A 27,220-nucleotide genomic window follows, 5' to 3' on the forward strand; every position below is an offset into this window, starting at 1 on the left:
CGCGAATATTCGCATCGGCGAATGTCCCGTGGCCAGGCTGTTAAGCTCGTCATTTTTATAACTTTTCGCAATTGAGTCGTCTATTATCAAAGGTGGCGATCTGTGCATTTGGACAAAAAAATGTTATTGATATGTCAATACAGATTGATTTGAATATAATCGTCTCCTTCAAAGAATACGGTTCAAAACCTGCATTAAATAAAGGTTAATACTTAACCTGTTATTTATCTAAGATGTCGTTCAGAAGAGTTTTGTGACTGCCAATGGAATACAAAGTCAATAATTCGTTTTTCTGATTTACCAATAATTGTCCAAAAGTCAGATTGCCGGCTTTGATAATAGTCGACTCAATTATTATATTGTATTAACTGTGTGTGTACAATAAAGAATAAAGAAAACTTACAACGCCTACTTACCTACCAAATGGTAGGTTTTTTATTGCTCTTGTAAGTAGTTTCACCAATTCTACCAATAGAATCACAAACGACCACTACGACCTAAATATCAAACCCGCAAAATTAATGAGTTTCCGTAATAACTGTGCTTGCGTGTTATGAGTCCGAGGAGCAACCTTACGTCCCGACTCCAATAGATAGCCGGAATGCAATTAAAACTTCTAATGCCTATACCTAGACGGAGGCATTCCCAGTGTGGTGTTTATGGGATCCGCTTGGGATAAAGCAACCCTACTTACAATATGATACTCGCTCGGAAACGTCACTAAAATTCACAATGGCTTCATTACGGCCGTCTGGTGTACTGGTAAGTGACATGGTCACTACATAGGGGGTCGCGGGTTCGAATCCCGCCAAGGGAAGATATTTGTATGATAAATATAAATGTCTTTTCCAGGGTTATGGATGTATATTAAGTATATGTATGTGTATAATAAAAATATTACATTTATTTCCGTTATCCGGTACCTGTAACACAAGTTCTTTACGAACTTATCACGGGACCAGTTAACGTGGCGTGATCGTTAGTAAATATTTATTTATTATTATTTATTTATTATTCGACATAAAAACATTAAGGACTTCTAATACGTAATTCTGTTTGACAAACCTACACTAATTTACCGCTACTACGTTTTATTTCTAAAAAAAATATTCAAAGAATTCCAACTACGCGTCACTAAAATATTCATCCCGGAAAAACCCTTGGTGAACGCAAGCAAAACACCCTACGGCTTAAATAAGCGAAGTCGTTCCATTACACGGTGGAACTCCTGACATTCGTCGGTTTGTAATTGCAAGTATGTACTTCATTAACGCCTTGAATAAATAAACACGTTGCGGCCGTAACGCTTCTGTGTATTGAAGGGAATTTTTCACATTTAATTTACCCAAAGCTTAGTACGCGCGTTTCAAATTTTTCATCTTCGGCAACAATTACTTTTATCGGTGGTAGGACCTCTTGTGAGTCCGTGCGGGTAGGTACCACCACCCTGTCTATTTCTGCCGTGAAGCAATGCGTTTCGGTTTGAAGGGTGAGGCAGCCGTTGTAACTGTACTTGAGACCTTAGAACTTATATCTCAAGGTGGGTGGCGCTTTTACGTTGTAAATGTCTATGGATTCCAGTAACCACTTAACACCAGGTGGGCTGTGAGCTCGTCCACCCATATAGAAAAAAAAATATATTAAAAAAGTTGAGTCGAGTATTTTATATATTGAAAGGCGAAACAGACAGTAACTATGCCAATGTTATTGTTAAGCATTCCCCAAAAAAAAGATCTCTTCAAATCTCAACTAAAGTAGTCTACACAGATACCAAAATATTTTCAAACAAAACTCGCTGTACGCAAAACCTAATGGATTAATTAATACCTAATGGATTAATTAAGATTTGTAACTGGAACCCGTCTATTGAAAATCGGATTGCACAAAACGATATTACAAAATGTAAATCAGATTTTAAATTAAATTTTCGGAACGTTGCGAAGCTCGTCTGTGAAGTCTGTAGGGTCGGCAGGCGTTTTATTCAACATCCACACATATTCATATCATGAGGATAAAAAGAAAATGAACCTGAACTTTATAAAAGACTAGCTTTTGCCCGCGACTCGGTCCGCGTGGAATAGTTACTTTAAGATAACGCAAAATTTTACCCCCCCCTTCATTTACGTAGAAAGTGAAAATATTTTTGAATTATAGAATGTTAAGGAGCACAAAAACCCCTATTCTGAAACATTCTTTGTTGGTGCTCCACTTGTACTGGCCTTACCGTGATGTTATATAGCCTATAGTCTTCCTCAATAAATGAGCTACCGAACACAAATATTTTTTTCAAATCGGACCAGTTCCTGAGATTAGCGCATTCAAACAAACAAACTTTTCAGCTTTATAATATTAGTATGGATAATAGTGCATTTTCGCTTCCTTCGCGTCGTCAAGTAGTTACCGTTACTAATGAGGATCATGATCATGATCAGGATCAAACTCCTCCACTTGTTACGATCTTCGACCTGATACTCCCCGCCTGAGGCGTTGGCATTTTTTATTGCATTAATGTGTGGGCGAGCTCTCACAACTCACCTGGTGTTAATTGTCACCGTATCCCATAGACATTTACAAAGTAAATACCGCCACCTACCTTGATTTTTTGGCATTGTATAGCTGGCAAGTTAAATGTTGAATGATAAAAATGAGGAATTGAATTATTTTTTGATCAGCATTGTACCGTATTATTTATAATTATTCCATAAAAAATTCACTTCTTAATTGTCTAACTAATAAAGTTTAGTATATATAATATAAAAAAATATTAATTTCGGTAAATACATTGCTAAAGTAAATCGCAATCGGAAAACATAATATACATCTGGCCGGGTAGTAGCTAAGATTTTATTATATGTTGATGTGTGTACGCAATGTAGAGGTCTGCCGTGATCAATATAAGTTTTTAAGACTATAATAAACAGCATATATTATTATATCAATGGCAGATCTGGTCAATTACTTTCAAAATTTTATTTTTTTAGCATTTTCAAAGTGGTCTGCCACAAAGTAAAATGCGCGATAATGGTCTGCCATTCTTATTTTCCGATAATTATAATCATATATTTTCAAAATTTCAAAACGGCAGACGTGGTCAAATGGATTTAAAATCCGTCAAAATCGGTACCTGTCCTACCTGAGCGCTCGGCGCGTCGACCACTTTGAGCTTAGTGAGTCCCCACCTCATGCATGGTAGGTATAGGGGTCTCAATGTACGAAAATTCAGGTCTGGTCAAATACATACAGGTAGATCCCACGGGCTCTCGGGCTATGACTTAAGAAGTGAATTGCAGAATTCCTTTTCTGGGCGAGCCATTCTCGTTCCAGGCTTTATAAAAATTCTTTAGAGATAAAAAAACAGCCTGCCACATCACCTAAGCTGTACGGTGCCTTTCCGCCCTCCACTGGGGATGAAGGGCGGGGCATGTCGGAGTCGAATTGACTATAACCTCCTGTCGCTCAACAACCCGCGTCCGAACCTCGCATGAGACAGAACCTATGAAAAGGCAAAGGGGAAAAAGTGAAGCGTTTAGTGCGGAGCACATCTCTTCCATCACCCTTCCCCTCGAGACGCCGAACCAGCAGTCGTCGGCGCTACGACCACCAGCCCTCTCGGTCGGCAGGCTATCCGGAGCCCGCCTAGATGGCGCCGGTTAGAATAGGTTATCCTACGGAATACCCCGCTGGGTCAAAACCAGCGTGGGTCGAGGATAACCGGCCTTCCATCACCCGGATGCTCTTGCGGTAAAACGCGTGCAGAGCAGCTTGCACGTCGTCTTCTTAGGCCCCCCTCGCCGGTCCCCAGACCGACATGTGAAGGGGACCTGAAACACTTAGAGGGCCAGGGCTTGGGCGATATCCGCCTCCCTGGCCCCCGCTCGACGGCGGCGGGCTCGCGCGTCTCTCACGCGCCCCGCCGCCTCCTTCTGCGAGATGGTGCACTCGCAGAAGTCGAGCATCGCCTTCCACGACTCGTCGTCACCGAGCATCGATGCCACAACACTCGACAACGACAAGTCGTTTCCTATTTTTGCGACGAGGACACGGCGCCACCCCTCCCATGCGGGGCAGGCAATGAGCGCGTGCTCTGCCGTGTCCAAGTTGCAACCACAATGGTGGCACTCTGCCGTCGGCTCGGCTCCGATCCGGTGCAGGAACTCACCGAAGCAACCATGCCCAGTGAGCACCTGCGTGAGCCGGAAAGTGAGGCGTCCTCTGTCACGATTCACCCAGTTCACAAGGACTGAGCGAATCGCCTCGACGGTCCTACGACCAGCCGAAGGATCGGCCAGCCGCCTGGACCATGATTCCAGCACGGACCGCCGAGATTGGGCCCTACGCGCTCTGACCACAGTGGGGCTGGGGCGCGCTACGCCCCGGGCACGAAGGTCAGCCCGGCAAACTGTACGGTGTCTAGGCTACAAGAACAAAGAGAGGAGCTTAAAGCCCACCAGATTTTAAACTATTAACAGCAAATCAACAACGCGCATATTTAAAGATTTTAAAATTTAAAATTCATTTTCATTACTTTTTTCTCAAATCGGTGGACTACTTCACGGATCATCTGATGTTAAGTAGTCACCGGAGTTCATAGATATCAACAGCATAAATGCCAACCATATTGAAACATGAGTCTCAGTTTTTACAGTACAACGGCTGCCCCACCCTTCAAATAGAAACGTATTACTGCTTCACTGAAATAGGCAGGCAGGGTTGCGGTACCTACCCATGTGGACTCACAAGATTCCCTACCATTGTGGGCATGCCAGTTGGGCCGTGAGTTCTCCAGCCAAGAAAAAATAGGTTTGATCTATTTCGATAGATCTTTTTTTTTATTGCTTAGGTGAGTGGACGAGCTCACAGCCCACCTGGTGTTAAGTGGTTACTGGATCCCATAGACATCTACAACGTAAATGCGCCACGCACCTTGAGATATAAGTTCTAAGGTCTCAGTACAGTTACAACGGCTGCTCCACCCTTCAAACCGAAACGCATTACTGCTTCACGGCTGAAAATAGGCAGGGAAGTGGTACCTACCCGTGCGGACTCATAAGAGGTCCTACCACCAGTAAATCATCATAAAGATCTCAGTATTGTTAGTACAACACAAAATATCACGTTAATTTTTTTTGAATTTTCTCTTAAGAAAACAATTGCTTGGAAGAGATCTCTTTTAACCAGAAGAACGTCTATTTAACAAATTATATCTGATCGCTTTTGTTCGATGTTCAATTTTAATATTTTTTGGTGAGCAATAAAGTGTACTGTCTCTATTTTTCTACAATGTAGCTTTTTGGAAAAGCATACAAAACCAAAGCATAACTAAATTTATTATAATGTTACATGTGAATAAACATTTCACGTACGACAGAAATGGAGATTGCGTGCAAGACGTAAATTTCGACACATACGCATTCAAAGTGGCATATCATGCCGCATAAGTAACTCAAGTTACGCCTATACAATATGTAATCTGTACTACATACATACATATGTAGCAGTAACATATATAGTAGGCAGCGGCTTGGCTCTGCCCCTGGCATTACTGAAGTCCATGGGCGACGGTAACCACTCACCTTCAGGTGGGCCGTATGCTCGTCTGCCTACAAGGGCAATAAAATTATATAATATTTTATATACTAGCCGTACTCGCCCGCTTCGCTGCGCATTTAAAATTAACATTATTATTTATTGTCATTATTATTAGATAGTCCAACACTCATATAAATATTAGCCTATCCATTAAGTACATATAATTTCTACATGGATACCATGTTTCAAGTCAATCGGATGCACGGTTCAGTAATTATAACGGAACATCCGTAAAAACCACTATAGATTTATATATTAGTATAGATATATGCATATTAATCTATATATTAATACGTGAACCAAAAACTTTGTATCCCTTTTTACGAAAATTGCGCGGACGGAGGAGTATGAAATTTCCCACACTTATAGAGATTATAGAGAAGAAGTGCACAATGCTAATTTTTTTTAGATAATGCATAAAAGATACATTAAATCAATAAAGAAAACATTACACACACTACATACCATGTATTTGACGCACACACGCATGCATACTATTTACTGTCAAACTTTTGTTCTTGACGTCTGTTGTCAAATTGAGAATAGATTAAATATTGTTTGTCTTTGTTAAATATTTTTTATAGTGCAGTCTTGGCGAAATTTGTGATTATATTAGTATAAAATACAATCATAATAGTGTACAAACTTACAATTCCAATTAATTATTATTGTCGAATTTCGACTACTGCGGGACCTCTAGTTTAATTTATAACATATAATATAATATACCCATATACACATAACAAATATAATGATGAATAACAAAGAAATGTTATTCGTAAATAGCTCCGGGAAATTAATAGTTCACTTTTCCCGGCGCACTACAATTTTCACGGATGACAATTTTCAGTCTGAATATTTTTGCGTGGAGTTTTTTTTTTTTTTTTGTTTGTTTCAGAAACATTTTACAGTCTGATGATTTTTGATGCAGGTACTTTGATACAAAAATTTTTTTAATAGAACACGGGAATTTTTTTTTTTTTCGTCCTTACATTACCTAAATGGAAAAAGTCACTTAAATATGTAATCGTTAATAGTTTTTGGGGAGTCTACCTCCTAATTTTTAGTAGTGGTAGGACCTCTTGTGAGTCCGCGCGGGTAGGTACCATCGCCCTGCCTATTTCTGCCGTGAAGCAGTAACGCGTTTCGGTTTGAAGGGTGGGGCAGCCGTTGTAACTATACTGAGATCTTAGAACTTATATCTCATGGTGGGTGGCGCATTTACGTTGTAGATGTCCATGAGCTCCAGTAACCACTTGACACCAGGTTGGCTGTGAGCTCGTCCAATCATCAAAGCAATAAAAAATTCCGTCTTATTTTACCACTATCTACCTATTTCAGTGTGTTTCAGAGCAGTCTGAGGAATTGTTCGAGATGATACCGTCATCTCGTTTTTACCATCGCACCGCCCGCCACCGAAGTTGAGTTCATCCATACTACCTGGAGCTACTGCGGTCATCCACAGTGCGTTTCCAGAGATCTTTCTTGCCACGTACCATCCGGCTATGGAATGAGCTCCCCTCCACGGTGTTTCCCGAGCGCTATGATATGTCCTTCTTCAAACGAGGCTTGTGGAGAGTATTAATTAGTAGGCAGCGGCTTGGCTCTGCCCCTGGCATTGCTGAAGTCCAAGGGCGACAGTAACCACTCACAATCAGGTGGGCCGTCTGCTCGTCTGCATTCAAGGGCAATAAAAAAAATCATTCACTCCGCGCGTTACTTTTTCAAGAGTATGATAACAAGTGTTACAACGTTATTAGAACTCCAGCCTCAAGGTTAGGGTGTGCCATTCATTTAATAATATCTATATTCTTCGATAATATCGTATACTTGTTACTTGCCATTTAAATGAAAACTACTTCAACTAATAAACCTTAAGATTGAATTTCCTATACCATTGGAGTTATATAGCGAAACACAAAACAGAGCGGGTGATTGATTCTCTAGAGAAATAGGCCTATTTAGAAGTAGCAGCTCGATGAATCTTCTAGATTATTCTTTTCTGGAGAATAACAATAGATTTTGATATAGTATTATTTCCGGTTTTTTACGAGACGCAGACAAAATTAAACCTACTATTACGGTAGAATCTTGCGTTTTTTATTATCATTATATAAAGAATATTCTTATAAAAATACAGTTACAGCTTCAAGCTTTTATGGTCAAGAACAACTAAGGGTATTTTAAGGGGTTTTATGACCTGGTAACTAAGACCTTTCTCAATTCTTATTTTAATTTATAGTCTTATTATTATGAAAAATGATATTATGGAGTGAAATTAAATGGAATGAGATGAGATTATATGGGATGAAATATAATCTTGGTAAAATGTTGGTTATTTACTGAGACTTTTTTAGTGGACTTTTTGTAGGATCCCGAGAATTTAGATCCAGCGGCTTAGTTTTATTTTCCCACATTTGTGCACTTTTAAATATATTAAACAGTTAATAAACCACCGTTATTACACATTTAAACCTGAAGAAACACTAAATAGACAAAATAAAACAAATTTAACAACTTCACTCCCCGCGTTCCCGCCAAAAAGTCGGACTAAGGGTTGTTTGTCGTAACTATTTGAATACTGTGCAAACTACCGTAAATTTTCTATATTTTTTTTTAAGAGATTTTATGACCTGGTACCTAAGACCTTTAAGTCATGTCTTATTTTAATTTATGTTCTTATTTTTATGAAAAATGATAATATGGAGTGAAATTAAATGAAACGAAGACAATTAATTATTATTTGTGACATTAATCAACTGGGATGAAATTAAATGAAATGAAATGGAATGAAATATAATCTCAGTAAAATGGTGGTCATTTACTAAGATTTTTTCAGTGGACTTTTTGGAGGAACCCGAGAAGTTACGTCCAGCAGCTTTGTTTCATTTTCCCACATTTGTGCACTTTCACAGTTATTAAACAGTTAATAAACCACCGTTGTTACACATTTAAACCCGTAGAAACACTAAATAGACAAAATAAAACAAATCACACAACTTCACTCCTCGCGTTCCCGCCAAAAAGTCCTCAATTTTTCTATAAAAATTGTTTTTAGTCTTTAACGTTCCATTCCGAAATAGCCCGAGGTGTTAGATAAGTTCCAACCATTTTCTTTTTTTTTTTTTATTGCTAACATGGGTGGACGAGCTCACAGCCCACCTGTTGTTAAGTGCTTACTGGAACCCATCGACATCTACAACGTAAATGCGCCACCCACGTTGAGATATAAGTTCTAAGATCTCAATATAGTTACAACGGCTGCTCCACCCTTCAAACCGAAACGCATTACTGCTTCACGGCAGAAATAGGCAGGGTGGTGGTACCTACCCGCGCGGACTCACAAGACGTCCTACCACCAATAATTACGCAAATATAATTAAAGTTTGATTTATTTTTGGCATAGCCATTTTTACTACGGAAAAATTGAAAGAAAAAACATAAGGATTACACAGTGCAGAGTTTGTTTGTCTACGTCCTCTTTGTGTTCTTCAGCAATTCAAACGATTCTGACCATAGCAGTTATAGGTGTTACAACTTTTGTTGGTACTTCTGTGTTAGCACTATCAAGCCTACGACAGGTAAGTCTATGATATTAATTAATTATATCTTTTTTTTGTACTGCGCCTATAACTTTTTGATATTTCCACTTTTTATTTATTAACTAGCAGACTTTGTAGTACCTCAGTCGATAAATAAAAGACCTAAACTTTTGTTTCAAATAAACTTAAAACAAACAAAAGAAATCCGTCTGAAGGGGGACACATTCAAGGAAAAACAAAAGATTTTTTATTGCTTAGGTCCACGCCTACCCTGGGTTTTAAATAGACATCCACAACGTAAATGCCGTCATCCACTTTGAAACATGAATTCAAGTCTCAGTTTTCATAACACAACGTCTGTCCAACCCTTGAACGCATTACTGCTTCACGGCAGAAATAGGCAGGTAGGTGGTACCTACCGAACTGACAAGACGTCCTACCACCACTACCCAAATCATAATTTTGCAGATTTGATTTTTACTATACAAAACAAAAGGTGGGAGATTTTAACTGATAATATACTATCCTATTGTGATTCAGAAGACACGATTAAGTTTATTGATGCTACGTCACACTGTAAGCACGCATGAGAAAACTTTAGCTTATTGCTGTCGTAAAATAATCTTTCATTTCGCTTTGAAGGGTCGGGAACCCGAGATATAGTTCAAACTTCAACTTAATGTCTCAAATTGAGTGGGGATGCTCAAGTGAATCATCCATCCATGATCTTTGGTAACTAACAATAGATAGAGAGTACTTGCTTTTCTTTTTTTAATCTGATTATTTATTCACTATCTATGTAGATGACGATTGATCATAATCAAGTAGTTTGATTCTTAAAAAAAAAGATATTCAATAATTACAATTTAAGATTTTAAAGCTCTCAAAAGTATTACGACAAATGATAATAACCCCCTTTGGAAAGTAATTAAAAAAGTTGTCCTAGCCGCAAATACAAAGGAGTTTACCTTTTCACATGAAAAATTATTCTAATAATAATTGTTTAAAATTTCGAAAGCTCGGATGCTTTTTCGCGAGACGAAACGAAAATTTCCCTGGCATAATTGAGAAAACTTCATTTAATTATTCAAGTATTAAAAGCTTTTAAAAGCTGTAATCAAGAGCTTAGGATATCCTTTATTAATTTCTGATATTATTGTTTGCTTTCATGCAACGTTCACGTTGTCTCCGTAAGCAAAGCACAAAATAATAGAGTTATTGTTCCAAGAAGACGTGGGGAAGCATTATACATCGAGTGGCCAACATTTCAAACTAAACACGACCTTCGTCAATGAAGAGACCGACTCAGAAGAAGAAGCAGAAGTTTCAAGAGCTGCACAGTATCCTTTTGGGCTAATAATGTTTCGTGTATCTATTGTATAAATAGGCCATAAGTTCGAGATTCCGCCACTACCACCTACATTTGAATGTCGCCTTGAGGATAAAAAGAAAATGAACCTGAACTTTATAAAAGACTAGCTTTTGCCCGCGACTCGGTCCGCGTGGAATAGTTACTTTAAGATAACGCAAAATTTTACCCCCCCCTTCATTTACGTAGAAAGTGAAAATATTTTTGAATTATAGAATGTTAAGGAGCACAAAAACCCCTATTCTGAAACATTCTTTGTTGGTGCTCCACTTGTACTGGCCTTACCGTGATGTTATATAGCCTATAGTCTTCCTCAATAAATGAGCTACCGAACACAAATATTTTTTTCAAATCGGACCAGTTCCTGAGATTAGCGCATTCAAACAAACAAACTTTTCAGCTTTATAATATTAGTATGGATAATAGTGCATTTTCGCTTCCTTCGCGTCGTCAAGTAGTTACCGTTACTAATGAGGATCATGATCATGATCAGGATCAAACTCCTCCACTTGTTACGATCTTCGACCTGATACTCCCCGCCTGAGGCGTTGGCATTTTTTATTGCATTAATGTGTGGGCGAGCTCTCACAACTCACCTGGTGTTAATTGTCACCGTATCCCATAGACATTTACAAAGTAAATACCGCCACCTACCTTGATTTTTTGGCATTGTATAGCTGGCAAGTTAAATGTTGAATGATAAAAATGAGGAATTGAATTATTTTTTGATCAGCATTGTACCGTATTATTTATAATTATTCCATAAAAAATTCACTTCTTAATTGTCTAACTAATAAAGTTTAGTATATATAATATAAAAAAATATTAATTTCGGTAAATACATTGCTAAAGTAAATCGCAATCGGAAAACATAATATACATCTGGCCGGGTAGTAGCTAAGATTTTATTATATGTTGATGTGTGTACGCAATGTAGAGGTCTGCCGTGATCAATATAAGTTTTTAAGACTATAATAAACAGCATATATTATTATATCAATGGCAGATCTGGTCAATTACTTTCAAAATTTTATTTTTTTAGCATTTTCAAAGTGGTCTGCCACAAAGTAAAATGCGCGATAATGGTCTGCCATTCTTATTTTCCGATAATTATAATCATATATTTTCAAAATTTCAAAACGGCAGACGTGGTCAAATGGATTTAAAATCCGTCAAAATCGGTACCTGTCCTACCTGAGCGCTCGGCGCGTCGACCACTTTGAGCTTAGTGAGTCCCCACCTCATGCATGGTAGGTATAGGGGTCTCAATGTACGAAAATTCAGGTCTGGTCAAATACATACAGGTAGATCCCACGGGCTCTCGGGCTATGACTTAAGAAGTGAATTGCAGAATTCCTTTTCTGGGCGAGCCATTCTCGTTCCAGGCTTTATAAAAATTCTTTAGAGATAAAAAAACAGCCTGCCACATCACCTAAGCTGTACGGTGCCTTTCCGCCCTCCACTGGGGATGAAGGGCGGGGCATGTCGGAGTCGAATTGACTATAACCTCCTGTCGCTCAACAACCCGCGTCCGAACCTCGCATGAGACAGAACCTATGAAAAGGCAAAGGGGAAAAAGTGAAGCGTTTAGTGCGGAGCACATCTCTTCCATCACCCTTCCCCTCGAGACGCCGAACCAGCAGTCGTCGGCGCTACGACCACCAGCCCTCTCGGTCGGCAGGCTATCCGGAGCCCGCCTAGATGGCGCCGGTTAGAATAGGTTATCCTACGGAATACCCCGCTGGGTCAAAACCAGCGTGGGTCGAGGATAACCGGCCTTCCATCACCCGGATGCTCTTGCGGTAAAACGCGTGCAGAGCAGCTTGCACGTCGTCTTCTTAGGCCCCCCTCGCCGGTCCCCAGACCGACATGTGAAGGGGACCTGAAACACTTAGAGGGCCAGGGCTTGGGCGATATCCGCCTCCCTGGCCCCCGCTCGACGGCGGCGGGCTCGCGCGTCTCTCACGCGCCCCGCCGCCTCCTTCTGCGAGATGGTGCACTCGCAGAAGTCGAGCATCGCCTTCCACGACTCGTCGTCACCGAGCATCGATGCCACAACACTCGACAACGACAAGTCGTTTCCTATTTTTGCGACGAGGACACGGCGCCACCCCTCCCATGCGGGGCAGGCAATGAGCGCGTGCTCTGCCGTGTCCAAGTTGCAACCACAATGGTGGCACTCTGCCGTCGGCTCGGCTCCGATCCGGTGCAGGAACTCACCGAAGCAACCATGCCCAGTGAGCACCTGCGTGAGCCGGAAAGTGAGGCGTCCTCTGTCACGATTCACCCAGTTCACAAGGACTGAGCGAATCGCCTCGACGGTCCTACGACCAGCCGAAGGATCGGCCAGCCGCCTGGACCATGATTCCAGCACGGACCGCCGAGATTGGGCCCTACGCGCTCTGACCACAGTGGGGCTGGGGCGCGCTACGCCCCGGGCACGAAGGTCAGCCCGGCAAACTGTACGGTGTCTAGGCTACAAGAACAAAGAGAGGAGCTTAAAGCCCACCAGATTTTAAACTATTAACAGCAAATCAACAACGCGCATATTTAAAGATTTTAAAATTTAAAATTCATTTTCATTACTTTTTTCTCAAATCGGTGGACTACTTCACGGATCATCTGATGTTAAGTAGTCACCGGAGTTCATAGATATCAACAGCATAAATGCCAACCATATTGAAACATGAGTCTCAGTTTTTACAGTACAACGGCTGCCCCACCCTTCAAATAGAAACGTATTACTGCTTCACTGAAATAGGCAGGCAGGGTTGCGGTACCTACCCATGTGGACTCACAAGATTCCCTACCATTGTGGGCATGCCAGTTGGGCCGTGAGTTCTCCAGCCAAGAAAAAATAGGTTTGATCTATTTCGATAGATCTTTTTTTTTATTGCTTAGGTGAGTGGACGAGCTCACAGCCCACCTGGTGTTAAGTGGTTACTGGATCCCATAGACATCTACAACGTAAATGCGCCACGCACCTTGAGATATAAGTTCTAAGGTCTCAGTACAGTTACAACGGCTGCTCCACCCTTCAAACCGAAACGCATTACTGCTTCACGGCTGAAAATAGGCAGGGAAGTGGTACCTACCCGTGCGGACTCATAAGAGGTCCTACCACCAGTAAATCATCATAAAGATCTCAGTATTGTTAGTACAACACAAAATATCACGTTAATTTTTTTTGAATTTTCTCTTAAGAAAACAATTGCTTGGAAGAGATCTCTTTTAACCAGAAGAACGTCTATTTAACAAATTATATCTGATCGCTTTTGTTCGATGTTCAATTTTAATATTTTTTGGTGAGCAATAAAGTGTACTGTCTCTATTTTTCTACAATGTAGCTTTTTGGAAAAGCATACAAAACCAAAGCATAACTAAATTTATTATAATGTTACATGTGAATAAACATTTCACGTACGACAGAAATGGAGATTGCGTGCAAGACGTAAATTTCGACACATACGCATTCAAAGTGGCATATCATGCCGCATAAGTAACTCAAGTTACGCCTATACAATATGTAATCTGTACTACATACATACATATGTAGCAGTAACATATATAGTAGGCAGCGGCTTGGCTCTGCCCCTGGCATTACTGAAGTCCATGGGCGACGGTAACCACTCACCTTCAGGTGGGCCGTATGCTCGTCTGCCTACAAGGGCAATAAAATTATATAATATTTTATATACTAGCCGTACTCGCCCGCTTCGCTGCGCATTTAAAATTAACATTATTATTTATTGTCATTATTATTAGATAGTCCAACACTCATATAAATATTAGCCTATCCATTAAGTACATATAATTTCTACATGGATACCATGTTTCAAGTCAATCGGATGCACGGTTCAGTAATTATAACGGAACATCCGTAAAAACCACTATAGATTTATATATTAGTATAGATATATGCATATTAATCTATATATTAATACGTGAACCAAAAACTTTGTATCCCTTTTTACGAAAATTGCGCGGACGGAGGAGTATGAAATTTCCCACACTTATAGAGATTATAGAGAAGAAGTGCACAATGCTAATTTTTTTTAGATAATGCATAAAAGATACATTAAATCAATAAAGAAAACATTACACACACTACATACCATGTATTTGACGCACACACGCATGCATACTATTTACTGTCAAACTTTTGTTCTTGACGTCTGTTGTCAAATTGAGAATAGATTAAATATTGTTTGTCTTTGTTAAATATTTTTTATAGTGCAGTCTTGGCGAAATTTGTGATTATATTAGTATAAAATACAATCATAATAGTGTACAAACTTACAATTCCAATTAATTATTATTGTCGAATTTCGACTACTGCGGGACCTCTAGTTTAATTTATAACATATAATATAATATACCCATATACACATAACAAATATAATGATGAATAACAAAGAAATGTTATTCGTAAATAGCTCCGGGAAATTAATAGTTCACTTTTCCCGGCGCACTACAATTTTCACGGATGACAATTTTCAGTCTGAATATTTTTGCGTGGAGTTTTTTTTTTTTTTTTGTTTGTTTCAGAAACATTTTACAGTCTGATGATTTTTGATGCAGGTACTTTGATACAAAAATTTTTTTAATAGAACACGGGAATTTTTTTTTTTTTCGTCCTTACATTACCTAAATGGAAAAAGTCACTTAAATATGTAATCGTTAATAGTTTTTGGGGAGTCTACCTCCTAATTTTTAGTAGTGGTAGGACCTCTTGTGAGTCCGCGCGGGTAGGTACCATCGCCCTGCCTATTTCTGCCGTGAAGCAGTAACGCGTTTCGGTTTGAAGGGTGGGGCAGCCGTTGTAACTATACTGAGATCTTAGAACTTATATCTCATGGTGGGTGGCGCATTTACGTTGTAGATGTCCATGAGCTCCAGTAACCACTTGACACCAGGTTGGCTGTGAGCTCGTCCAATCATCAAAGCAATAAAAAATTCCGTCTTATTTTACCACTATCTACCTATTTCAGTGTGTTTCAGAGCAGTCTGAGGAATTGTTCGAGATGATACCGTCATCTCGTTTTTACCATCGCACCGCCCGCCACCGAAGTTGAGTTCATCCATACTACCTGGAGCTACTGCGGTCATCCACAGTGCGTTTCCAGAGATCTTTCTTGCCACGTACCATCCGGCTATGGAATGAGCTCCCCTCCACGGTGTTTCCCGAGCGCTATGATATGTCCTTCTTCAAACGAGGCTTGTGGAGAGTATTAATTAGTAGGCAGCGGCTTGGCTCTGCCCCTGGCATTGCTGAAGTCCAAGGGCGACAGTAACCACTCACAATCAGGTGGGCCGTCTGCTCGTCTGCATTCAAGGGCAATAAAAAAAATCATTCACTCCGCGCGTTACTTTTTCAAGAGTATGATAACAAGTGTTACAACGTTATTAGAACTCCAGCCTCAAGGTTAGGGTGTGCCATTCATTTAATAATATCTATATTCTTCGATAATATCGTATACTTGTTACTTGCCATTTAAATGAAAACTACTTCAACTAATAAACCTTAAGATTGAATTTCCTATACCATTGGAGTTATATAGCGAAACACAAAACAGAGCGGGTGATTGATTCTCTAGAGAAATAGGCCTATTTAGAAGTAGCAGCTCGATGAATCTTCTAGATTATTCTTTTCTGGAGAATAACAATAGATTTTGATATAGTATTATTTCCGGTTTTTTACGAGACGCAGACAAAATTAAACCTACTATTACGGTAGAATCTTGCGTTTTTTATTATCATTATATAAAGAATATTCTTATAAAAATACAGTTACAGCTTCAAGCTTTTATGGTCAAGAACAACTAAGGGTATTTTAAGGGGTTTTATGACCTGGTAACTAAGACCTTTCTCAATTCTTATTTTAATTTATAGTCTTATTATTATGAAAAATGATATTATGGAGTGAAATTAAATGGAATGAGATGAGATTATATGGGATGAAATATAATCTTGGTAAAATGTTGGTTATTTACTGAGACTTTTTTAGTGGACTTTTTGTAGGATCCCGAGAATTTAGATCCAGCGGCTTAGTTTTATTTTCCCACATTTGTGCACTTTTAAATATATTAAACAGTTAATAAACCACCGTTATTACACATTTAAACCTGAAGAAACACTAAATAGACAAAATAAAACAAATTTAACAACTTCACTCCCCGCGTTCCCGCCAAAAAGTCGGACTAAGGGTTGTTTGTCGTAACTATTTGAATACTGTGCAAACTACCGTAAATTTTCTATATTTTTTTTTAAGAGATTTTATGACCTGGTACCTAAGACCTTTAAGTCATGTCTTATTTTAATTTATGTTCTTATTTTTATGAAAAATGATAATATGGAGTGAAATTAAATGAAACGAAGACAATTAATTATTATTTGTGACATTAATCAACTGGGATGAAATTAAATGAAATGAAATGGAATGAAATATAATCTCAGTAAAATGGTGGTCATTTACTAAGATTTTTTCAGTGGACTTTTTGGAGGAACCCGAGAAGTTACGTCCAGCAGCTTTGTTTCATTTTCCCACATTTGTGCACTTTCACAGTTATTAAACAGTTAATAAACCACCGTTGTTACACATTTAAACCCGTAGAAACACTAAATAGACAAAATAAAACAAATCACACAACTTCACTCCTCGCGTTCCCGCCAAAAAGTCCTCAATTTTTCTATAAAAATTGTTTTTAGTCTTTAACGTTCCATTCCGAAATAGCCCGAGGTGTTAGATAAGTTCCAACCATTTTCTTTTTTTTTTTTTATTGCTAACATGGGTGGACGAGCTCACAGCCCACCTGTTGTTAAGTGCTTACTGGAACCCATCGACATCTACAACGTAAATGCGCCACCCACGTTGAGATATAAGTTCTAAGATCTCAATATAGTTACAACGGCTGCTCCACCCTTCAAACCGAAACGCATTACTGCTTCACGGCAGAAATAGGCAGGGTGGTGGTACCTACCCGCGCGGACTCACAAGACGTCCTACCACCAATAATTACGCAAATATAATTAAAGTTTGATTTATTTTTGGCATAGCCATTTTTACTACGGAAAAATTGAAAGAAAAAACATAAGGATTACACAGTGCAGAGTTTGTTTGTCTACGTCCTCTTTGTGTTCTTCAGCAATTCAAACGATTCTGACCATAGCAGTTATAGGTGTTACAACTTTTGTTGGTACTTCTGTGTTAGCACTATCAAGCCTACGACAGGTAAGTCTATGATATTAATTAATTATATCTTTTTTTTGTACTGCGCCTATAACTTTTTGATATTTCCACTTTTTATTTATTAACTAGCAGACTTTGTAGTACCTCAGTCGATAAATAAAAGACCTAAACTTTTGTTTCAAATAAACTTAAAACAAACAAAAGAAATCCGTCTGAAGGGGGACACATTCAAGGAAAAACAAAATTGTTATTTTTATTTAATTCCGAGCATTTTCATATTTATCTACCTTTTTAAACCTTCTCTGGACTTCCACAAATAATTCAAGACCAAAATTAGCCAAATCGGTCCAGCCGTTCTCGAGTTTTAGCCAGACTAACGAGCAGCAATTCAATTATATGTATATATATAAGTATATAAAGATTAAGATAAAATTACTTTATAGCAGTTTCTATTTCAAAATACCAATACAAAACCAGCGAGAAGTGGTCCTAACAAATTTTAATATATTTCGCACATTTAACCACACCAAATGTGTTCGACCATAGCAGAGTGTGACCGGGCCATAAATGCTTAACATTAATTATAAAAAAAAAATGTACTACTTACAATTCCATCACCAATGTTTCTGATAACACAGGGCAGCAGTGCCGTGGAACCGGTCTGTGATGTCACAACCGTATTATTCTCTGTCGCGAAGTGCTTCTCAGGCGTGCTGTTATATAAGTCTTCTAGCGGCGGGAAGGAGACTGTTAGCTCGTTCTGTTCGATCCTGGTGGTTGTTGCTGTTGTCGATGTTGGACCTGCAACAGAATAGGTTCTTTAGAGTAATGTACATAGTTTCTTTTACTTCTTTTTTTCCTACCTATGCTGATAGCTTTGAGAGTCTATATCAGCTTCGCCCTAACGTGTAGGTGAGCTCACGGGGCTCAAGCCGGATTGTTGCTAACACTGGCTCTAGCAAGAGCAGCGCTTCGCAGAATCTACCACCGGACCGGAAACGCGATCCACTAAGAATATCCGGCGAGAAACTCAGTGGGCTGTGTTTCTGGGTTAATTCGCTCGCTGAGCCCTTCATCGCAAGCGATGGGTTCGACGAGGACGGTGACCGGTGCTTGTGGAACCTAAAAGCATCGTTAATGGATCGGGAGGATCCGTAATGACGTGTTTTGGGCGACGTCGACAAATACACAGTAATGAAGTTTGTGGTATATTAGATTTTTTATTGCTTAGGTCCACGCCTACCCTGGGTTTTAAATAGACATCCACAACGTAAATGCCGCCATCCACTTTGAAACATGAATTCAAGTCTCAGTTTTCATAACACAACGTCTGTCCAACCCTTGAACGCATTACTGCTTCACGGCAGAAATAGGCAGGTAGGTGGTACCTACCGAACTGACAAGACGTCCTACCACCACTACCCAAATCATAATTTTGCAGATTTGATTTTTACTATACAAAACAAAAGGTGGGAGATTTTAACTGATAATATACTATCCTATTGTGATTCAGAAGACACGATTAAGTTTATTGATGCTACGTCACACTGTAAGCACGCATGAGAAAACTTTAGCTTATTGCTGTCGTAAAATAATCTTTCATTTCGCTTTGAAGGGTCGGGAACCCGAGATATAGTTCAAACTTCAACTTAATGTCTCAAATTGAGTGGGGATGCTCAAGTGAATCATCCATCCATGATCTTTGGTAACTAACAATAGATAGAGAGTACTTGCTTTTCTTTTTTTAATCTGATTATTTATTCACTATCTATGTAGATGACGATTGATCATAATCAAGTAGTTTGATTCTTAAAAAAAAAGATATTCAATAATTACAATTTAAGATTTTAAAGCTCTCAAAAGTATTACGACAAATGATAATAACCCCCTTTGGAAAGTAATTAAAAAAGTTGTCCTAGCCGCAAATACAAAGGAGTTTACCTTTTCACATGAAAAATTATTCTAATAATAATTGTTTAAAATTTCGAAAGCTCGGATGCTTTTTCGCGAGACGAAACGAAAATTTCCCTGGCATAATTGAGAAAACTTCATTTAATTATTCAAGTATTAAAAGCTTTTAAAAGCTGTAATCAAGAGCTTAGGATATCCTTTATTAATTTCTGATATTATTGTTTGCTTTCATGCAACGTTCACGTTGTCTCCGTAAGCAAAGCACAAAATAATAGAGTTATTGTTCCAAGAAGACGTGGGGAAGCATTATACATCGAGTGGCCAACATTTCAAACTAAACACGACCTTCGTCAATGAAGAGACCGACTCAGAAGAAGAAGCAGAAGTTTCAAGAGCTGCACAGTATCCTTTTGGGCTAATAATGTTTCGTGTATCTATTGTATAAATAGGCCATAAGTTCGAGATTCCGCCACTACCACCTACATTTGAATGTCGCCTTGATTCCACCAGGAAATTCGCCAGGATGCCATCTTGAGACGTGGGGTCAAAAACTCGATTTCTTTGTAAACCGATCGTCCCTTCAAACCGAAAAGCATGACTGCTTTGGGTCTTTTTTTTTATTGCCCTTGTAGGCAGACGAGCTTACGGCCCACCTGATGGTGAGTAGTTACCGTCGCCCATGGACTTCAGCAATGCCAGAGGCAGAGCCAAGCCGCTGCCTACCGCTTAATACTCTCCACAAGCCTCTTTTAAAGAAGGACATGTCATAGCGCTAAACCGGATTATCCGTGTTATCCGTGTTGCCTTTATCAAATTCAAAATACACCAAACTCTATAAAAACACTGTATGACCTTAAAAATGAGCTTCGATAGAAACAGCAAATCCAAAAGTCAATCCAAATGTCAATCTTATCATTTCTCACATCGAAGAGTCTTAACAAACGATAGCTACTAAATATACGTTAAACAATAGCTGGCAATGTTCAAGAGTGCTCGGGAAATTTATGGCTAGACTTGATTTTATAGCCGGTTCAAGTGCAGATTTATCATGCAGTGCTCAACGCTAGACCGCCCCTCGTATTAATCATCTGTCATAAAACATTTTAGGTACCGTTTGCGCTTTTTGGCTCTGGAGACGCTCGGTTTATTGTTCTGGTAATCTGTTTTGATCTTAAACAGCATTCTGGGTTTTAAATGAATCGTCATTATATATTAACTGGTGGTAGGACCTCTTGTGAGTCCGCGCGGGTAGGCACCACCGCACCACCTATTTCTGCCGTGAAGCAGTTATGCGTTTCGGTTTGAAGGTTGGGGCCGTTGTAACTATACTTGAGACCTTAGAACTTATATCTCAAGGTAAGTGGCGTACTCACGTCGTAGATGTCTAAGGGCTCCAGTAATCACTTAACACCAAGTGGGCTGTGAGCTCGTCGGTGGACACCCATCGAAGCAATAAATAAAAAAAAAACCTGTGGTTGAAGTTAACTTACGTCAACGCGGAAAAAAAATATTAGATTGGGTGTCTTAAAAAGCAATTTAAGACAGAAACCACACAGTTAATATCGAGATGTGAAAAGCTATTTGGTTTAAACGACCTTTTTGCAACTTTAGAAGAGAGCCATTTAAAATTTGAAAACATATCAAAGCAAAAACGTTCCTTCACCTTTGTGAACGGAGTAAGCTTAATTGAAATTCATATCATATTCAAGCATGATATGTCATAATTTCATCTGAATGCAAGACATATCAACATGAACACTACCAAAGACGTGAGTAATTCTAATTAAAACTCTTCAATGGAAACTTGATACTAATGAACGAGAAATCTCGCCTGAAGATTAAAACAACGGAGAGTTAAATAAAACCTTCGGGTCCTCTGCAAGCTACCATGTTGCTAAAATGAATAAAAAGTCGTATGCCATACACCCTCATTCCGCTGACCGTTATAAACAAACTTTTCCGTGGTCGGTTCCATGTGGTTTTGTGCACTTTTTTTTAAATTTTATATATGTAGTCTGTTAGCAAAAACTTTGCTTTTTGAACTAAATATACTGGAGTTTTAAATACGGACTTTTCATTTTACGTTTTACCCGGTTTGTTTCACTCAGTTTTATGACTAGTATTAACTGAAAATGTTGTGTGCCCGCCCACACGAAGAGGTGCGAGTGTACATCCTGCATGTTTTTATCGTGAAGCAACCATTTGTTCGTATATGTTACGGTTTTAACAGTGGGACCACTTTTATACGATACAATATGAAGCTTTGGCATGTGGCCACACAACTCAAGGTGGCTGGAGAAATTTTTTGATTAAGATTTCTCTATGAACTATATATATATATATGGATATAGATATAGATATAGATATAGATATAGATGTAGATGTAGATGTAGATGTAGATGTAGATGTAGATGTAGATGTAGATGTAGATGTAGATGTAGATGTAGATGTAGATGTAGATGTAGATGTAGATGTAGATGTAGATGTAGATGTAGATGTAGATGTAGATGTAGATGTAGATGTAGATGTAGATGTAGATGTAGATGTAGATGTAGATGTAGATGTAGATGTAGATGTAGATGTAGATGTAGATGTAGATGTAGATGTAGATGTAGATGTAGATGTAGATGTAGATGTAGATGTAGATGTAGATGTAGATGTAGATGTAGATATAGATATAGATATAGATATAGATATAGATGAGTGGAAGGAACGTAGGAAAATAGTCCAAGCAAAAGTGATCCGTAAAGGTCACGACCCTCAGCACTGAGGAACACGAGGCAAGAACGAGGAGGATAAACTATATCTATGCATTGACCAAATAAGCCTGTCTGGCTTACTAAGAGGAATAAAATAAATAAAAGGTTTTTTTTTTTAAATCTCTTACCTGATACCATGACAATACACGGTAACAGGCTACATACTACTTATGTTTGGCAGTGTTCATCACAAGTTCTTGAGATTTAATACATTATTTATCCATGTGCAATTCATTATTTATAAATATAGATATAGAGTTTTCTTGTGAATTTCATGCCGGGCATTCTCGGCAAAACATCGATCCATTAGGCAGAGGGGTGCCAAACAATACCTCTACCAGTGCGTGATCTCAACTCAAGAAAGAACCTGTGGTTTATACTGTATTTTTTTACTGCCCGTGTAGACGTAAGCAGACGAGCATACGGCCCAACTGATGGTGAGTGGTTACCGATGCCCATGGACTTCAGCAATGCCTGGGGCAGAGCCAAGCCTCTGCCTAATACCTATACTTTTTCTTTATTGCTTAGATAGGTGGACGTAAATTGGTTACTGAAGCCCATAGACATCTACAACACAAATGCGCTACCCACCCCGAGACATAAGTTCTAAGGTCTCAGTATAGTAACAACGGCTACCCCACCCTTCAAACCGAAACGCATTACTGCTTCACGGCAGAAATAGTCGGGGTGGTGGTACCTACCCGTGCGGACTCACAAGAGGCCCTACCACCAGTAAACTATACTATATATACTATACTATACCTAAGATATTCCTATAAGCATTCTTGTTCGTTAAGCAAACGACTCACCTTCCCCAGCACCTATGACTGTGTGGATAAGTAGAACCACGAAGCACAGGCACTGTTGGCTCTCCACAGACATCGCTGTCGAGGAATCAAGACCTGTCAACAAAAGAACTAGTATAGTCCTTAGAAAATTCCATTTTTTTTAAAGCCTTTGTAGGCAGACGAGCATACAGCCCACCTGATGGAAAGTAGTCACCGTCGCTCTTGGACGTCAGCAATGCCAGGGGCAGAGTCAAGCCGCTGCCCACCATTAAGTACTCTCCGAAAGCCTCGTTTAAAGAAGGACATGTCATAGCGCTCGGAAAACACCGTGGAGGGGAGTTCATTCCAAAGCCGGATGGTACGTGGCAAAAAAGATCTGTTTTCGTGTATTTTAACGGTTACATGAGCTCTTTAATGATAAATTCCAAGTAGGTAGATTCTGCCTAACTAGGACACATTCCAATGATGCATGTCACACAAATTACCATGTCAATAAGCCTGTCAATATTAAGACACAGAAAAAGTAAAAATAGAGTAGCGATACAGATTAATTTTCACTTTGCGAACAAATATTAGGAAACTAAAAGTATTAATATCCAAGGCACAAACCTTTGGTTAACTTGTAAAATATGTCAGTGTATTCCTGCGTAACCACAATTATCTTGGTCCCCATCCCTAATAAGTGGTATACTTTTGTTTAAGTACACATGTTTTGATAAGAAGTCCGTTTCTACACAGGGAAGCAGTTGTGATGGGGTTGATGGGGCTGTGCTAATCCCATAGATACCCTTCCGGTTCAGCCTTGACCTGATAAGGCTAGTCGTGACTCCTTCGAGTCAAGTAAGCAGCAACGCATGAGTGCTAGCTTTCCAGAAGTTCCCCGTCGATTTTACACCCCCATGTTTTGATGGTAATTTCTCCCCCGAAGATCTTTCACTCCAGACGTGGTCAATTAAATAGTGAATGCCCAGAGGAGTCTCCTAACCTTCTACGAAGATCAAGGCCATGGGTTTTACGGTCTGTCGTTGCGTTTATGTCCACTTCATAGCACTAAAATAGTGGGCCCCTCTTATCAGTTCATTAGCTAAGTGAGTTTATGAGCATTCAATCCATTTGATGGTCGCATTAAATTGTGCTCTACGCTTATATGAATTGTGCTCAAATTGTGATGTAAATAAATAATAGTTAAAAAAATAAACTTAAAAAAATACGCTTTTATAGAAAATCCAATTTTATTGTAAAAAAATCGTGGGATGCTTTTCAGGATATTATCAAAATAACCCTTCTACTTATATCTGTTCATGATATATTTATAACTATTGATATCAAATGGCGTAAAAGTATGCCAAATTTCGAGTTAATCCGACGTTTTGAAGGAGGTCAAAATCATGTTCAAAGATTCCGTTACATACTAACATACATACGTCTGAAGCTAATAAAAGCGTATTAAAATTTATATATCTATTTATGCATTTTTCTGAATTGCTGAAATTCAATCAATAGGTAGATATAGAGATAGAGATACAATAGTTTGATATTACAGTACAGATTGCGGTTTTGCAAACATCTGCTTGCAAACATCTGTTTGCAAAACCGCAATCTGTTAGGAATACTTTAAAAATTTCTTCGCTACCTCATAGAACTGCCCTTTATGACAAGAGTTTTTTTAGTATGTCATCAAGAATATTTAATAAACTACCTATAAACATTTTGAAGACAGTAGATTCACAAGATTTTAAGCAAAAATTGCAAATATTTTTAATAGATATGGCTTACTATAGTATGTCAGAATATTTAGACGATAACTTTAGATGATAAAGTAGAATAATTTAAGTTTTATTTTTTATTTTTATGTAGATTAAACTTACACCTAATATTTGTACGCTTTACTAGCAGGACATAGTGATACATTTATTAATATTAGCTTATTAATCTTTGTTAAACTATGACCACAAATAATAATAAAATAAAAAAATAATAAAAAAAAAAACATTTTTGTACGGTAATATGACATTTTGTTTGGCAAATTCTTGTTTGGAATACTTCGAAGTTTGGTCTATATATAGTTTTAACAATGTAGATGTTATAAGGCATTGTCGCCGTGAAATGCGAACTATCGCGATATGTGACGAGAGATAAATCGGTGGATTGTTAGGCGCTGTACTTACTTCAGATGATAAGTTTAACATGTCATTTAGGTTAAGTTTCGTCTAGCAAGTATGGATAAAGTGATGATATATTCACGTATATGGATTAGGTATGTTCGTTAGATCGGTTTTAATCTGTATACAATTATTATAGGCAAATGAATTAATGTTTCTAGCTTTATTTGCATATTTAAAAATTCGCGCCAGATGCGGACGACTTGGAATATGTCAAGTGGTACCCTTTTTTTTTTTTTTTAACGCTGTGGAATCCATTTACGGATACCCGGTCGAGAGGGGTAATAGACCGGGTTATGTCGGACTCCGGCGCCTCCAGAGAAGAAGAGGGAGAAGGGGAAGACCAAAGTCCTCCTCTTCTTCCAATTCCTACCGGGAGACTACGCCTTGAGAAAGGCGCGCGAGGCGCTGCGCGGCGTCTACCACGCAGGATCCGCCCCGCAAAACCGACTACCGACTAAACCCCATCGAGCTCCACCACTCCGACTCCACGAAACCTACGGTACCGCACAATGTGCGCCGCAGGCTCGCCGTCGCCGGTACCCGTCCTGAAAATCGGACGGGATCCAATCCCCGGGAAGATCCCGAAGGACGTCGTCTCGGGAGACACCGTGAGTGGCGCATAGGAGCCACCTTGCGCTGCCTCACCACGAAACCGACAGCAGAGCACCGGGCGCCCCCGTACCCAGTACCCAACAGTCCCTACGGGAGATTAACGGGGGCATCGTGCCCGCGTCCCCCACCCCGCCTTCTTCGCTGAGGAGCCGAAGAGGGATCCCACTCCCTTTCGCGCTCCTCAGCCTCGCGGAACGCCATGACCAGGTCGCAAAATCTGGCCATGGCCTCCCACGAACTCTCGTCCTCGTAATGCGGGCAATGACAGCCCGCAAGGAGAGGGCACCCTCAAATCCTATAAAAAAAAGGACAATCAGTCGTCTAGAACAAGAAAATTTGTTACCTCTATTTTAAGCAAGAAAGGTGTGATGACGTGCTAAACAAACATATCCTGCGGAGTACCTAAATTACACCAGATCGTGGGAGAAGATCGAGGTGAGTGCCACTTGTTTAAAAAAAAATTTTTTTCCCGTAAGTTCTGATCGTACAAACACATTAAAATGGGGAATTTGTAATTGAATTGACTAAAGTAAATCTTATTATGTGAATTTATTGATTTGCAAGATAGTGGATATTCATTACAAGAAATTGTAAAAAAAGCACAGCGTTGATAACAATAATTTTAAAATAATACTGAACGGACTGAAGGGAATGTAAAAAGCGAAATAAATTCCATTTCAATTCTAAACGAAAAGCAAATGACCTTCAAAAAATAAGATCAATAGACGATTAAATGAAACTTAAGACCGCAATGAGAACAAAGCCCAAAGAATATTAAAACTAGAGCAAGTGTATTGGACACAAAGGGATGGGAGTTCGAAGTGTCGGGGCAATTATTTGGATAGCCCCTCAAATAAAGAGTAATTACAATTTAATAAAGCTTAGGCATAGTCATAGAACAACGTCTTTTTTTTATAGCCTTTGTAGGCAGACGGGCATACGGCCCACCTGATGGTGAATGGTTACCGTCGCCCATGGACTTCAGCAATGTCAGGGGCAGAGCCAAGCCGCTGCCTACCGCTTAATACTCTCCACAAGCCTCGTTTGAAGAAGGACATGTCATAGCGCTCGGGAAACACCGTGGAGGGGAGCTCATTCCATAGCCGGATGGTACGTGGCAAAAAAGATCTCTGGAAACGCACTGTGGATGACCGCAGTGGCTCCAGGTAGTATGGATGAACTCTACTCTATTTCTTGCTTAGAGGTAACAAATTTTCTTGTTCTCAACGGTTGATTGTTATTTTTTTATTTTTTTATAGGATTTGAGGGTGCCACTTGACATATTCCAAATCGTCC

The 27,220-nt window shown here is 39.2% G+C and overlaps 1 protein-coding gene across 1 annotated transcript in view; it reads right to left on the reverse strand.

The window, feature by feature from the left end:
* Positions 1-27,220, reverse strand: part of LOC101740995 (uncharacterized) — a 124,191-nt gene that overhangs the window by 38,628 nt on the left and 58,343 nt on the right. The window contains exons 2-3 of the mRNA XM_062676835.1: positions 23,169-23,261; positions 18,297-18,490 (exon numbers count right to left, since the gene is read on the reverse strand). Of these exons, the coding sequence (XP_062532819.1) occupies positions 18,297-18,490; positions 23,169-23,241 (267 nt within the window). The 5' untranslated portion in view covers positions 23,242-23,261. The remainder of the gene's footprint in view (positions 1-18,296; positions 18,491-23,168; positions 23,262-27,220) is intronic.

Source organism: Bombyx mori, chromosome 28 (genome assembly GCF_030269925.1).
Source record: "Bombyx mori chromosome 28, ASM3026992v2".
In the NCBI taxonomy this organism is placed as follows: Eukaryota; Metazoa; Arthropoda; class Insecta; order Lepidoptera; family Bombycidae; genus Bombyx; species Bombyx mori.